This window comes from Hyalella azteca, unplaced genomic scaffold (genome assembly GCF_000764305.2).
Source record: "Hyalella azteca isolate HAZT.00-mixed unplaced genomic scaffold, Hazt_2.0.2 contig47, whole genome shotgun sequence".
NCBI lineage: Eukaryota > Metazoa > Arthropoda > Malacostraca > Amphipoda > Hyalellidae > Hyalella > Hyalella azteca.
The window spans coordinates 196,079-211,567 of NW_025930409.1; the positions used below are offsets into that span (position 1 = coordinate 196,079).

General features: G+C 38.8%; 1 protein-coding gene across 1 annotated transcript; it reads left to right on the forward strand.

Moving 5' to 3' along the window:
- Window positions 1-3,591: 3,591 nt before the first annotated feature.
- LOC108674011 (histidine-rich glycoprotein-like) lies at window positions 3,592-4,266 on the forward strand. Its single transcript, XM_018161906.1, has one exon. It carries the CDS (start codon window positions 3,592-3,594, stop codon window positions 4,264-4,266), a length of 675 nt encoding a protein of 224 aa, XP_018017395.1.
- Window positions 4,267-15,489: the final 11,223 nt, after the last annotated feature.

Genomic DNA, 15,489 nt, shown 5'->3' on the forward strand with positions numbered 1-15,489 from the left:
TAACCGATTTCGAGAGTTGACAATCAACACATTTAATGTGTAGCGTCACCGATATTAATGCAGAGTAGAGTAATAGCATTATCCGTTACAAATTAAGATAAACAATTTTATTTCAAATTCTCATAATAATGTATATTACATAAATGATTCCTGCAACTGAATTTTATTATATTTTATTGTGTTGAATTTTATTGTGTCTAAAACATGGACATTAGGTATAATTTTAACACCAAGCACGCAGTCTTAAAACAGGAAAAACATGAGCCAAAAAAATATCACGTGTCGCCACTGCAGAGGATCTCAGCAACAAGCTTTGTATGTCACAACCCATGATCAATGCTCAGGCACGTATAAGCGGTCTCGCACGCTTTCAATAACAACTGAAAATGCAGCCCTGGATATTTCTTGGCGGCTAAAATTGCTCAGCATTGAATTCTAAGTATTTTTCCATGTTCAGGTGCCAGACTCTAAGCTCGGTTGTCGCCTTACTTCTCTTGTTGGTGTAGCCTGAGGAGCCCTAAATAAATATGCCTGTTAGAAAATTCACTCATATACTGAATTTACAAGTTTATTATGTTTGAAGTAATACATAAATTGAAATTTTTCAAGTAAAGGATAAATTGTAAATAGATTAGCAGAATATAGCTATCGATAAGCATGAGCTTCTGTATAACGTCCACTCAATGGTTATACAGCAATGCTTTGGGAGAGCACATTTTGTCATGTATAACAGAATCCAATTGTCACTTGAATGTTATAGCTGCTGCCACGTGTCAAATGTTATAGCTGCTGCCACGTGTCACTTGAATCTTATAGCTGCTGCCACGTGTTACTTGAATGAACTTGAATGTTATAGCTGCTGCCACGTGTCACTTGAATGTTATAGCTGCTGCCACGTGCTGCTTTCAATCAGCTAATTTTTCCCGTCGAAATTCGGCCGTACTCCCAACAGCACACGGCTGGCCGGCCTTTGCCCGACCATAAGTCAGCATTGCTGTCAGCAGCGCAGGCAATGAGCGCGGTGAGGCAACAGCGCGAGACGCCTGAGCTGTCAGCACATTGCACGTGACCTAAGATCTGTTATTTATTGCCAGCTCCGGTGCCAAAAAATGTAACCATGATTATATTTTAAATTAACCTTCAGTCCATCCATCACAAAGTTGTAACATGTTTCTGGAATACTAAGTATAAATTAAGAGCCAACGAAAGCAATGAGAATGTAGTAATGCATACAACTAAAGATTAAATCAGTGAGTCAACAATTCATTGCTGTGATGCTTGTATCATTCGCATGCAAGATTCAGTTGTGTGACCTGTAAGCCAATGTTTGATTTAACATTCTCATACAGGATACAATTCCATGACCATAAAATCCAATAAATCCACTATTAACCTCGCGTCTCATTTTAAAGTGAACTCGTCTAGGATGTCGATTTTTCCAGCCCTTGTAGAGTGCGTTAAACGTCTAAAGTTCGTCAAGCTTTCCATCCAACCATTTTTCCTGCAACTCTTCGAAAATGGCTAAAGGACGCAAGAAATTTTCCAACGTGACGGTCGAACGATGGAAAGTTTCTCAACTAAAATTCAAAATCACGCTTCCTAATCTAAAAACCCAATTATGGTGGAACTTCTGAAGATTTGCTTGAGGGGAATCGCCTAAATGAACGAAAATGAAGGATTGAAACAGTGGTCTTGAAATAACCGACTTTATGAATTAGACTCCGTGATTTCGACCCAAAAGCGTTACTTTATAGCCTGAGTCATCCAAGATCTCGCAGCTTAGAAATTGTGGATAGTTCGTGTTATATTAAAAACATGTATAGATTTATATTAGTCAAAGTTTATGTGTTCGAACTCTGGCGCTGGTAGTATCTATATATAAGGGGCTGTCCGGGTGCAGCAAACACTATACCCATATTCATTATGTAGGGATATTATTGAGACCAGAAAATTTATTCTTGCAGTAAGAAATACTAAGCATTTCACAACTATGCATAATTAAGGGTCGGATCAAAAATTGAAATTATATTTTTTTAATTGGTGGGTAGGAAACTGATTTAAAAACAATTTTTAAACGGGAGCAAAATGGAATATCTGTACATAAAATGTGAAATGTGAGTTTTAACAGGCCTATATTTAATAAATACTCGTAAAGTTTTAAAATGCAGACCGGATGATAGGACATGGAATAGGGAGAAATCAATTCTTAAATCTCAGTAATTATATCTAATTATATAATTAGATATAATTACTTATATAATAATATAATTTATAATTATATAAGTACTTAAGTATATAAGTACTATACTTATATAATAATTACTTGTATAACTAGATAATTATATCAATTCCGAGCAGCGCGGGTCATGAAGCTAATTTCCTCTGAATACTGAAAGCCAAAATACTAGCCAAGCTGTTGGGCGAGTGTAACATTCGGTACGAAAATATCTGTAAACAAAATCAAATTCACAAAGAAAAATTGTTTGCTCGTTTCGACTTGCTTCTAATAATTTTATTCGTCGCTATTATTTACCTTTGCTCTAATACGATTCAAGGTGTGTGTACAAAATAAAAGTTTTATTTGTATTTGTGGTGCAATATTAGTCTGCGTCAGAAGATGAACAGTAAACGCTGCCTTCAGGTCTCACGTAACTCATCAACCCGTCAAAGAAATCAAATGATGAAGCCATGTAAACATCGAGGTAACCGGCAACTGCTGCTTCACTCATCTTCGCAAAGTTCAAATCCTTCAAAGACACTGACAAATTCACTGAAATTACAGAAAATTTTGAACAAAAAGCAGTGATATGATGGATCGAAAACCCCAATTGTTTTCCAGCGAAAACGCGAATTGTTTTCCAGCGAAAATACGAATTGTTTTCCAACAAAAATACGTATTGTTTTCCAGCGAAAACACGAATTGTTTTCCAGCGGAAGTACCAACTGTTTTAATACGAAAATACGAATTGCTTTCCAGTGATAACCCGAATTGTTTTCCAATGAAAACACGAATTATTTCCCAGCGAAGACACAAATTGTTTTCCAAAGTTTCACAAAATTTACCTAAAAATTCCTTTATTTACATTATTTGGTAGGAATGATATTCATCCGGCTACTGATGGCACGGAGGCACAGCAGCAAGACGAGGTAAAGCAACAAAATCTTTCCGGCGTCGCTCAGGTTGCGGAAGCATGGCTGGATGGCATGCATTTTACGGCCCTTTAGAGCCGCTCTCTTGGCCCCACAAATGACATGCTAATTCTGTACAAAGCTCTGAAAAATTCTCAGTAAAAACAGCCAAATTTGAGACCCACTAAAATGTCCTTTAATAGCTGCGGTGAAATATGAAGGGACGAAGCGGGAAGGTCAAATTGAGATCAGGGTGAGGGGGAATACATGATAGAAGAAGCATACAGTTGACATGGAAGAGAAGAGAGAGATGAGAGTGAGGGGAAAGTGAGATCAGGTAGTGAGTCAACCAAAAAGTTAAAGATATAAATGAGAGTGAAGGTGGGGATATTTGATGGAAAATAGTCATTTTGCTCGTAATTGAGGTGGGTGAGAAGAAGCTTTTGGCAAGCTGAGAGAGTGATGCTGGTGAAACGCACAGACATCACGCGCCGGCATCATGCACCACCATCACGCGCAGGCATCACGCACCACGGTCACGCGCAGGCATCACGCACCACCATCACGCGCAGGCATCACGCGCAGGCATCACGCACCACCATCACGCGCAGGCATCACGCACCACCATCACGCGCAGGCATCACGCACCACGGTCACGCGCAGGCNACCATCACGCACCACCACCACGCATCACCATCACGCACCACCATCAAGCACCACCATCACGCACCACCACCACGCATCACCATCACGCACCACCATCAAGCACCACCATCACGCACCACCACCACGCATCACCATCACGCACCACCATCAAGCACCACCATCACGCACCACCACCACGCATCACCATCACGCACCACCATCAAGCACCACCATCACGCACCACCACCACGCATCACCATCACGCACCACCATCAAGCACCACCATCACGCACCACCACCACGCATCACCATCACGCACCACCATCAAGCACCACCATCACGCACCACCATCACGCACCACCATCACGCACCACCATCACGCACCACCATCACGCACCAGCATCACGCACCATCATCACGCAGAAGAGTATCACGTTACAAGAAGAGCGGCGTTATGCTGCCGGCAATACACTAAGCTCACGGCATAATTAGCGAGCAGCGTCACTCTAGAGACGTCACCCTAGCTCATGCCGCCATCTGAACTTACGCGTGCCACGCGAAATAATTAATACACCACACTGGTATATGTAGACTGTAATTTGATTATACAGCATACTGGTGGTGTAAGTAGATTGCAATTTGCAATCTACTTACACCAGCTACCTAATTTGCCATATTCTAAACTACAGTGGTGTATGGTGTATCTCACCGTTATGGTGGTGTATGGTGTATCTCACCGTTATGGTGGTGTAGGTATGGTGTATCTCACCGTTATGGTGGTGTATGGTGTATCCCACCGTTATGGTGGTGTATGGTGTATACCACCGTTATGGTGGTGTATGGTGTATACCACCGTTATGGTGGTGTATGGTGTATACCACCGTTATGGTGGTGTATGGTGTATACCACCGTTATGGTGGTGTATGGTGTATACCACCGTTATGGTGGTGTATGGTGTATCCCACCGTTATGGTGGTGTATGGTGTATCTCACCGTTATGGTGGTGTATGGTGCATCACACAGTTATGGTAGTCACCGGTGCTGCAAGATACCCCGAACACCAAAACATGCGGTAATTTGTCCGCTGCACATTCGTACAGGAAATGTTCCAGGCATTCCTGCTCGCCGCAAGTTGGCCAATAGCCGTCGCCGGACCAATGCTCAGGAATCCGCATTCTTACCGCCGTGCTAATCACAAGCGCCGCTGCGAGCCTAGGGCGGCCACGCATGGAAATTCATGCCCAGTCATGCAGTTCACTCAGTAAAAATATCATTATGCAGAGAAAATATATTCACTTAAGTATCGTTGATGACACATTGATTGCGTGACTTATTTCTCCAATAAAAGCTACTTGTAATTTGTAGAAAAATATTTTTCCAGCATTTGGGAATTCTGTAACTTTGAACACAACTATGCTTCTATATTAATATACACAATATGGCCGGATCATATATAGTCAATACATATAATGCAGGAATGAATAGAACCTGCAGGTAATGTTACGCTAGTTCCAAAGAAATGCTGGACGATTGTTGAATGACCAAAATATAAAGTTGTCAGATGAGTTTGAGAGCAGATTGAATGTTTGTAGATATAAAGATGAATGTAGATAAAAACTTACATTTCTTCACTGTAAAGCTTAAATTGCCCACACTTCTCTTTTTCCAGTATTTTCTGAATCAACACTTTTATATTTAAAGTTAAGTAATAATCTCGAGTTGACAATTCGAATTTTTATGAAGCATGGAATATAGTATTTTCCTCAAGTTCTGGTATCCAAACTTGAACTAAAATAATTAATGCAGATGAATTTGAAACCTCTGCCTTACAACGTCACTAGCGAAATAATTTTCAGAGTTCGACTTTCATCGGCTTTGACATTAATGAGCTAACATTTCCTTTCATATACATTCATTAAGAATATTGCGGTGTATTATTCTGTGAAAAACGTAAATTTACAAATTAAATCCTTTGTTTGGGTGTATGGGTGTAAAATATGAGGCTGTTCCGACCAACCGAACTAGTAAACCTTTCAAGGCTCCAATTCCGTAATCATTAATTGAATGAAAGTACCAAAGTTAATCTCACGATAGTAATCCCTTTGGTGAGATTAACTCTTGCGCCTATACAACGACGGCACTAAGTGTAACTTCATCAGCATACAAGCTTCTTACTTAATACAGATTTTCTTCGTCCGTTGAAGCCACGCAACAAATTCCCTTCAGTCGATACCAGCAGAAGAACTTTAGTGTGATGTAACATTTTAAACTCCGCAACTTCGGAAGCTCGGCCGTGCGACGTCACTTGCAATAAACGATCAATCTTCTTGATAGAACTGAACCGGGCACTTTTGCTTCACAACAGCCACCTAGGATTCGTTTGAAACAGCCAGCAGCAGGCACAATATCCGAGAATATATCGTGTCACATTCAACATGCGCGGGATCGTTTTTCGAAAGACGTCCATCAACTTTAATTTAATTCGAACTTTGTTCCCTTCATTTGGAACTTCGTACTCTTGATTTGGAACTTCAATTACTCTTTTCACAATACCGAGAAGCTCATAGTGTTAATTCGCTGTTTCTATATCACAATTAAGTTTAAATAATGACTGTGAATATGCAATTGTTAAGGCAATTTGCTTTCGTAACCAAATTTTAAATTCGGATGGTCTCAAATGTATTTGTTAACTTGCACACATATTCAATATTAATTTTATTCACATATTCAGATATGAAAATATTTCCGAGATCACACACCTGTGAGCATTTAAAGGGTAAGGAGATGTAACCCAAACTATTCGGTAAATAATCTGAACTGGTTTAATTAGGTAATCCGAAATTTTTCATTTTTGATTTATACATACTGAACATCGCATACATTTTGTTCAGGCTTATAGACAGTAGAGGCTACCTACTTTTTTTTACCCCCAGCAGCTGACTTAAACAAATAATAATTGCAATATATGTTAGTGTTTCATAACATACAAACTTGATCGTCCACGAAAAAGTTCATACCTCGCAAATATTTTTAACAAATAAAAAACTACGGTGAAATGCATTCGCCAAGACCTTTTACGTTGTTATTTAAAATGCATTTAAATGCAAAACCACCTAGGCCAAATGTGTTCATTATAGATTTATATATAAATATATTAGTCATAACGAGGCAAAAATGATACCAAGAGCGGCGTTTAGATCATAAAATGAAGTGTCGGCCACGTATGCTCTGAAGTGGCCAACCACCTCACCATTCCGAACATTTTTAAAATAATTCCAGAGAAACGTTCTAGTGACCAGCTCCATCATCAGCTCAAGAATATAATGATATAAGTGTAATCCATCGATATGAACACATTCTGTGGAAATCGAATTACTGAAAAACTTTATCGGGAATTTCAAAAAGGATACGGACTATAAACCTTGTTTAGGTTTCTTTTCAAAAATCCTCAAAGATTCCAAAATCCTCAGTATTGAATAAGTGCAGTTTGCAACAAAAATGTTAACATTCCCTTCATACACCGGTGCTGCACCCACTATAGATAGAATAAGGTGCACGGCTGAATGAGATGGGAGAGCAAGTTGGTTTCCAGTACAATAACTCCTTTCCTGGTGCTTAGTCAGTATGAATTGGATGTTGCGTGTCATCATATCCTAAGCTACAATGCACAATTGTACTCGTAAACTAAAGAGAACCTCGCTTGAACTGCGTTTGTAGTTCTCATGCCATTGAAATAATCGATAGGTTTTTAATCCATTTCTTCTATGGATCAATTTAGGTTTCAGTCTCTACTATGTTAATTTAGTCTCACTAATTTCTATGACATACTTTCTGAACTCTTTTTTTGTGATGATGAAGCAGGCTACCTAATTTTTTTCTTAAAAATCGGGTGAATTTTATTTAATATCCAATACTAATTCTACATTATTTTAATGAAAATAGTTGAATAATAATATTATTGAAAGTTGATATAAATAATAAGGGTTTTCTGTAAGGTTACAAGGATATAGGGTTACAATCCTAAGATTGTAACCCTGAATCCTTGATAATATTGTAACCCTAAATCCTAATATTGTAACCCTAAATCCTTGTAACGATCTAAATACAAACGTTGTACGAGGTCAGCCGTTGATAAGTGCAGGTGCCAATATGCCTGTGAAACATTCCTGGCGACGACAAGTTACGCAGCGAGAAGAGTTAGACGAAAGAAAGCAGCGAGGCTGATATGAGAATAGGCTAGAGTCTGCGCGGCTCTATGGGCTGCTGACCAAATAAAGATAAGAGATGGGCCACCAGCCTAGAAATATGAGTGACTCCCAGTCACTTGCTTTAGACATAAATTACTTTTTCCAGCAGTAAATTGTCTAACCGTTTTATTATATGCATTACAAAGTTTTTTTGGAATTTTTAGTAGAACTTATCTTGCCCTAAAATATAATATAAACCTATTGAGTCATTTCATTCGTTTTAGGTAGTAGTTGAGCTTAACAGGAAGAATGAAGCTAGGGTGTTTCTTCCATCCTACATGTATTGGACAAGGCACTTTTTATATATAGAAAGCTCAAAACCTTATGCCATTTTTCGTTGACAGGAAAGATATGCATTGAAAATAAAAGACCTCATGGAAAAAGAAATGATTTCAATGAGGTAACAAAAATTATGATGCATTTAGTTTAGTTGCTTCAGTTGTCAAATTTAGTTTATGATGCTTCAAATTTGTCATGTTAAAAAACGGACAAAAATTTACGCGCATAAAGAAAAGGTACATGAATATAACAACTCAAATTATAGCGAATAATTTATTGTTATTATTTCAATGAGGGATTTTCCTGCAAAATCATTTTAACCTGTAGGTTTTAAAAATCTAAATAGTTCACAACTTACATAATTCTTGTACCTTATAATATGTATCTTAAGGTTGAGAAGGCATTATCAATGACTTAATATGCATAATGGCTTGAATGAGGTGAAATCTAAACACATCAGAATTGTAGGACAGAAGTATGAATGGCTGCGCTCATAGAGTTCGTATACGGACCCGTCAACTTTAAGCCGTTCGCGCAGGGATCCGCAGACCTTTATTCATTCATAACAAAACCATCGCAGCTATGAATTCTCAAAATTCTTACAGCTACTTATTTTGTGTCTTAACTTAAATAACCTTTACGCGTAATATGTATATGTAATAATACTTCTTGCTACACAAATTTGAGCAGAAATGTGAAATAGTGAAGGGCCTGCGCATGGTGTATTTGCATACGACGTTGTATTGAAGCTGCGAACCTCATTCAAATCTCCTTTTAATGGACGACAGCGAGACAAGGGTCCACGCTAACGATCTTGTAATGAAGAAAAGAGCACCTCAATGAGGCGGCTACGTGACAAACCAGCTTTCGAGAATTCACAGTATCTGTGATACTGTGAGAGAGATACTGTGATACTATGATACTGTGTGTTCCGTGAAACAAACCGGATTCGGTGTCAAATTGAATCACATGGCTTGTAAAAATTCTGAAACGTAACGAACGGAGGTAATCTTTCAGGCATGTTTCGGTGTTTCAATTTCAGCGGTATAGGGAAACTGGAGACTTGAGGCACGTTCTAGCTTTAAGCGCTTACTGGAGGTATAAGAAGCATATTCCAGAGTTAACCCTTTAGCGACCGATTTTCTAGCGAGTGCAAAACACCTCATTGCATCCATACGACATCTCTGAAATTTATTCATAGAAACAATTTTGACAAGCGTCGTATACGTCCACATGGTCATGGCTCAGCATAAAATAATTAAAAGCGACGCATTTTTCCAATTTAGTGAATAAGTTTCATATATAAGCAAAAAACGCAATTTTGAAAAGTGACATATATGTACAGCTGGATGCTAAAGGATCAAGATCCACTTATTCTCATAGCTTCAGTAAATATCAACTGGTTAGGGGCTACTAACATTGAATTTCCTGGAAAAATGTCTTATCACAAGTGCAGATGAGTTTCAAATTGTTAAGTTCACAAAATGAATCAAAAGTTCAAATTTAGCAATTAAATTTGAATTTTCTTGACTCGAATTAAGTTCAGCAATTAAACTCTACTTTTCCCTCATCGATGTTCGCTCGCTCGACGCCCCTATCAAAAGCATGCAATTGCCCAATCGATTCGTTCAAATTCATTCAACCAACCACGTGGTACAACAGCAATTTAGAACAGATTTCTTGACTTAAAATACTGAATTGTTTTCAATATGATGCAGAAAGAGTAATTATTAATTAGATTTTTTGAATATCAGTGTCCACGGACGACAAGATGCGGTGGTACATAACACGTGTGGTCAGCAAATAAATGACACCCAAATGGCACAATGAAGGTGCTAGGAACGGAGCACTGTAGCGTGAAAAAGCATGACTTAATTACGAAATACTGAGACCTTAACTGAGTCAAACTTGACTCGTAACTAAGACATCTACGTTTGGTTATTAGGTTAATTTGCATGAGGAGAAATCTTTACTCGGGAAAACTACGCTAGAGAATGACAAATTTAAGAAAAAAATTTCGCAAATTCAATTTGCATTCACCAGTATAGATTGAAAAAATATGTCATTAAATTGTTAAATGTATTATTAACTAACCTGTGACAAGCTTCCACTCGCCGTTGGTGTGCACCCATTGCGAAGATTTGCTAGTCGAGAGCTGCAGGTCGACTCCAGCGAAGCGGCGTTTGGAGTCACGAAATGAGCCGCGCACTCGGCGGATACTCATTGCGACACCGAGGGCAACCGCACGCAAAGTGTCGTCCTGTCCTCGTCTGGCAACAGTGTGTCGAGAGTCGTTCTGTCCTCGTCTGGCAACAGTGCGTCGAGAGTCGTTCTGTCCTCGTCTGGCAACAGTGCGTCGAGAGTCGTTCTGTCCTCGTCTGGCAACAGTGTGTCGAAAGTCGTTCTGTCTTCCTCTGGAAACCGCACGCAAACTGTCGTTGTGGCCGCGTCGTCCGCCCCGGGCAATTCAAAAACTCTGACGTTTGGCAAGCCAAGGTTTTTGGCATCTGCTGCGTGGTACGTGGTACCAAATACCACTTGATTGAACTAAATTTAGTTCGATCTGGAATATCTACCACCTAATATAGCTTTAGCACATCAATATTAACTAATGAACACATCTATGCACGATTTTTCACTTGATAGATACACTAAGAACGTTAATGTCAGAAGCGGGCACACAAGCACTGAAACACAATATTTTGCCACTTTCTACCACTATCTGAATGCGAACTGGAGAGAATTACTCGATATGATAAAAATTACGATATCTTTCAGTTCGTTAGCATTACACGCATATCTTCTTCGTACTTTGGGCCAATGCTGGCGTTTATGCTAATTATTAAACATTATTTCACTGAATAATTCATCTTTCTCACTCATGACGCGCAGCACGATGACCAAACAAATAAACACTTAAATCACTAAAATAAAATATTATAAAAACGCAAAACTCAAACGATTTTACGTCAAATTAAAGGCACTCTGTAAATAGAGAACACACTTTATAAATAAATTTAAAGACACATGAAACTGATTACTAATAAACACAGCAAATTGTATTCGACGGACAAATAGGCAATACAGCAAACTGCCTTCACTGGTTGGCAGGATTCAAGCAACGTCTTGCTGTACCGGCTGCTGTTTTTAATTACTTAACTTAATACTTTAACAAAAATTCTGTTCAGTATTGCAAGCGTACATTCCCAGTTGTTATGAACCTGCTGACGAAGAATAGCTGTAAACGAAATTAAAGAGACCTGAGCATAATTCTTTAATGGCATCCAAACTGCCACTATATCAATTATTATACATGGTCCGCGTCATTATTCGCCCCAGCTTCACGGTACTCATGCAGTCACCATGCATGCATGGCAGCGATCACAATACTCTGTTATCCCTCACCATAGCTTCATTCCCATATACATAAGATCTATGGAGCCCAACTCTTGAGAACACTTCTACCAACGAATAATTCTGTCACCGTGCTTGGTCGTTAAGCCAATCTAATCTAGTCAGGATGTTGTAGGTTAGCTCCCAACATATACCGGCTATCAGTCAACCGCGGAAACGATTGTTGAGATAATTCAAACCTCCCAAGATCCACAGTTACGAATTATATTAGAATGTCTAAGACTACATTTAAAGATAGAAACATTAAGCCCCCAAAAAAAATGTTCACACAAGATTTTATTAGAATGCTAAAACCCTACCTCCAAACACAACTAATCAATGGGTTTGAATTGCTTTTGATCGAATGGCCCGCAAAAACGGCTACATTGCCCCTGCGTGTGTCCCGCAGACCCTGCGTGTGTCCCGCAGACCCTGCGTGTCTAAACCCTACCATATTCCGGAGCAAAGAGGAAAACTTTTACTTTTAGAATGTAGACCGCAATAATACCTAAAGTAAGGAAGCCTAAAACCAATTCTAAAACGAATTAAAGACCCGTAATCACCGAGACGCCTCTTTTGGATTTTCCGTCCACTCTCTAGGCTGGCGAAAGAACTCTCTTTCAAAAAACTAAAGTCTTCTGGTGAAGCTTAGGCGCTCAATTCACAGTTATTTAATTTGACAGTCGAGGCATGTCGGTCCATTAGCGACCTGTATTCCTTCAAACTGCTGGAGTACAGCGGTGATTCCGGTATTTTTAATGAAATCAGAGTTTTCGTCTACAACTGGTGCATCCTGGTTTCCAAGATTTATAGGCGGCCTTGGTAAATGAAGGATCTTATCCCCTTCACGCTCTCGGCCACAGTAGAAACTCCGTAAACATTTTATATGAAGCTAAGGCATAAAGATGAATTAAGTGCCAACCCCACGTGGAATAACCGAATACATCGGACAATTAATCTCCCCTAATCACCAAAACAAAACGAACATCGATCAAAAGGGTTGTAGGACAGTATTTTTGCAAACAAATTTCAACCGGAGGAAACCACAAATGCTCATTTCACTGAACCTAAATCTAAATTATGGGTAACGTAAAAAATGAAATGGACGCAGAAATTTAGGCCTTAACCGTATCCGTCACTCGTATTAACACTGGAAAAGGAAGAACTTTGAGATAGCTTTGACAGGTCCACGAAAGATCGATACGAACGCATTTAGCTACCGGACAGACTAAAATAAAAATTCCGGAGCAAATCCAACCCGCTCCGTTTGCAAACAGCGGAGCTGACCGACAACGGAGCAGCGCAGTTGCAATGAGAAACGCCTGCATGGTGTACATAAACAACTTGATCACCCAAGCAATTCACTTCCTACTAATTTTGGCCGCTATCGCATGCATCCCTCGACGCTCCTGATTGCAGGAAATCCTGTCGGTGTTGGCAGTTCAATTCCACGCTTTTCTAATGAACTGCTGAATGAACAGCTCTCGTCCAATGAATTAATGGGAACATGTGACGACGGTCGCATGCAAACTAGGCAGTCGCTTCCTTTCCAGGCATGAAATGATGAAGCACCATGAACTAACTCACACAATCCTCTGTCAGTCTGTTTGGCACCGACCAAAATGCGGTCAAACTATTTTACAATGAAATGAAGGGGCCAAGGAAAACTATCAGATAGAAATGGAACACTTAAACTAGGCAAATATGACGTTTATAATTAATTTGAATCTTCGAATTGACATTAGCGCAATTTTTTCTTCAGCGCCCATATTTGTTGTTCGTGTCACCTGCAAGGAAGAGACCACGACGAAATCGCATTTATTGTTAAAATATGCAGTACCAAATCAACTTCAGAAGCCTTGCGGCTGATGAAATTTCCAGCGTCATTTTAAAAACAACTTCTGGTATTGTGAAAAATAGATCGCGTTAAGGTTCTATAAAAATTTGGAATTTTTCTAGATTTCCCGCACTACCAATTTTGTAAATGCATACCCAGGTCAGAATTGTTGATGAATGCCCATCAGCATCTTCCTTACTGTTCCTGTTTGCGAATTAATACTCATGGATAAAAGAGTCTAAAAAATCACTTCTCACAGAATACGAACTCATGCACTCAGTTCTTAAAAAAATATCATTTTTATTGGCAATCAGGGTGGCGCTTGACGACCATAGGATCACGTCCAAACAACAGAGCAGGCACCGGCGCCAGAAGGTAAGGGCAGCGGGTAACACTTTCCCTGAAATTAGTTGTGAGTGATTATAATGGGATATGATTATATCAATTAAGGACCTCTGCCTTATCTTCTTCACTTATACTAATTTTTTAGTTGAAAATACTTGGCAAAATACTTGACGAAAATTTTAGAGTTTTAAATGTAGAAGCGCAAAAAAGGCTCATTTATTTTCAGGTCCACTCATATTTATTTCCTCTGCGTTTTATTGCTGTTTAACTACGAAGAATGCAATTGATAATAATCCATCTCTTGTTCGTGTTTGAACATATCCTTCATCTTAATGTTTTCCATTAAATATTTTATAGGAGCTGGAACGCAGGATCATGACATGGAAATTAAAAATATATATCAGAATGATGAAAGCAGTGCGATGAACGTTGGTAGCAAATCTATCCTATATAATACGCTCAGAAATCACTGAATTAACAATGCGGTCGGTACATCGAGCTGGAAACATTTTACCAATCGTACATTAATGGTGCACTGATTCTGGTATAAACTAGTTAAGGAGTACTTAAAACGACATCCATATCAGTTCATCCCGATTTTTACAATGTTAAATGAAAGGCACTTCAAAGAAAATGGCTACTGAGAGGACATTCGATTTTCGAACACGTGGTGACGAAAGTCTAAAATATAATCAAGTGATCATTATCCTTCGTGAGTCTGTCTGACTCTATTTAGCTAGTCAAACTAAACACTTTTGAAGAGGAATTAATGAGTTATGTTAATTAGTTAATTTACTTTATGGATAAGTGTTATACAAACCCAAGTGAGAGGACGACCCGTGATGCAACAAATAAGCTCCCGTCTCGCTCCATTAGTACGAGAGATTAAATTACACTAATTAATTTTACTATACTTTCCTAAAAATTACATTGAAATAAAGATTACATTGAAATGAAGGTTATAGTTAATTTAGAAGACTTTCTAACAATTAACAGGAATATTGTCTCACGAAAATTGCAACCATAAGTAACAGATCTCAAAACCTTCATTTATATTGTCATGAAAAAACTTGCAAGATTTTGTCTTGCGATAATAAAATAAAAAAATTGTTGCGTTGAAACGCTATCGCAAGTCACTAATCACTCACACTCAATGAAATGAGTGAGAATTTGTCCATGTAGCGATGCTCTTTTCTTGTCTTTGTGTGGGTCATTCTGACACAGTTTGGCCTGCTAAAAGCACATCAGAGCTTCGTAGATATGTCATGTTGTCTATATTTGGACAACATGAACCATCAACTTTTCAGAGTGCAGCGACACGATACTTATAACTGAAGCTCCATCACAAAACGTGTCTTGACTTTTACGGCCTCGAAAATATGATGTCGAAGAGACATACGCAGATTGCCTGCAAATTGAACGATATGTAACCCATGCAAGTATATTTTATTTAAACATTATACTATCTTCATTCAGGAAGAACTTCAAGATAATTACAGTAGATTTATGTATGGTGGGTTTTTCTTATGCGCAACTTAATAACGTAAAAATAATAATTATTGAGGATTGAAATGTTCGCAATAATGCGCGCCATTGAAGTAATGCGTTGAAAAC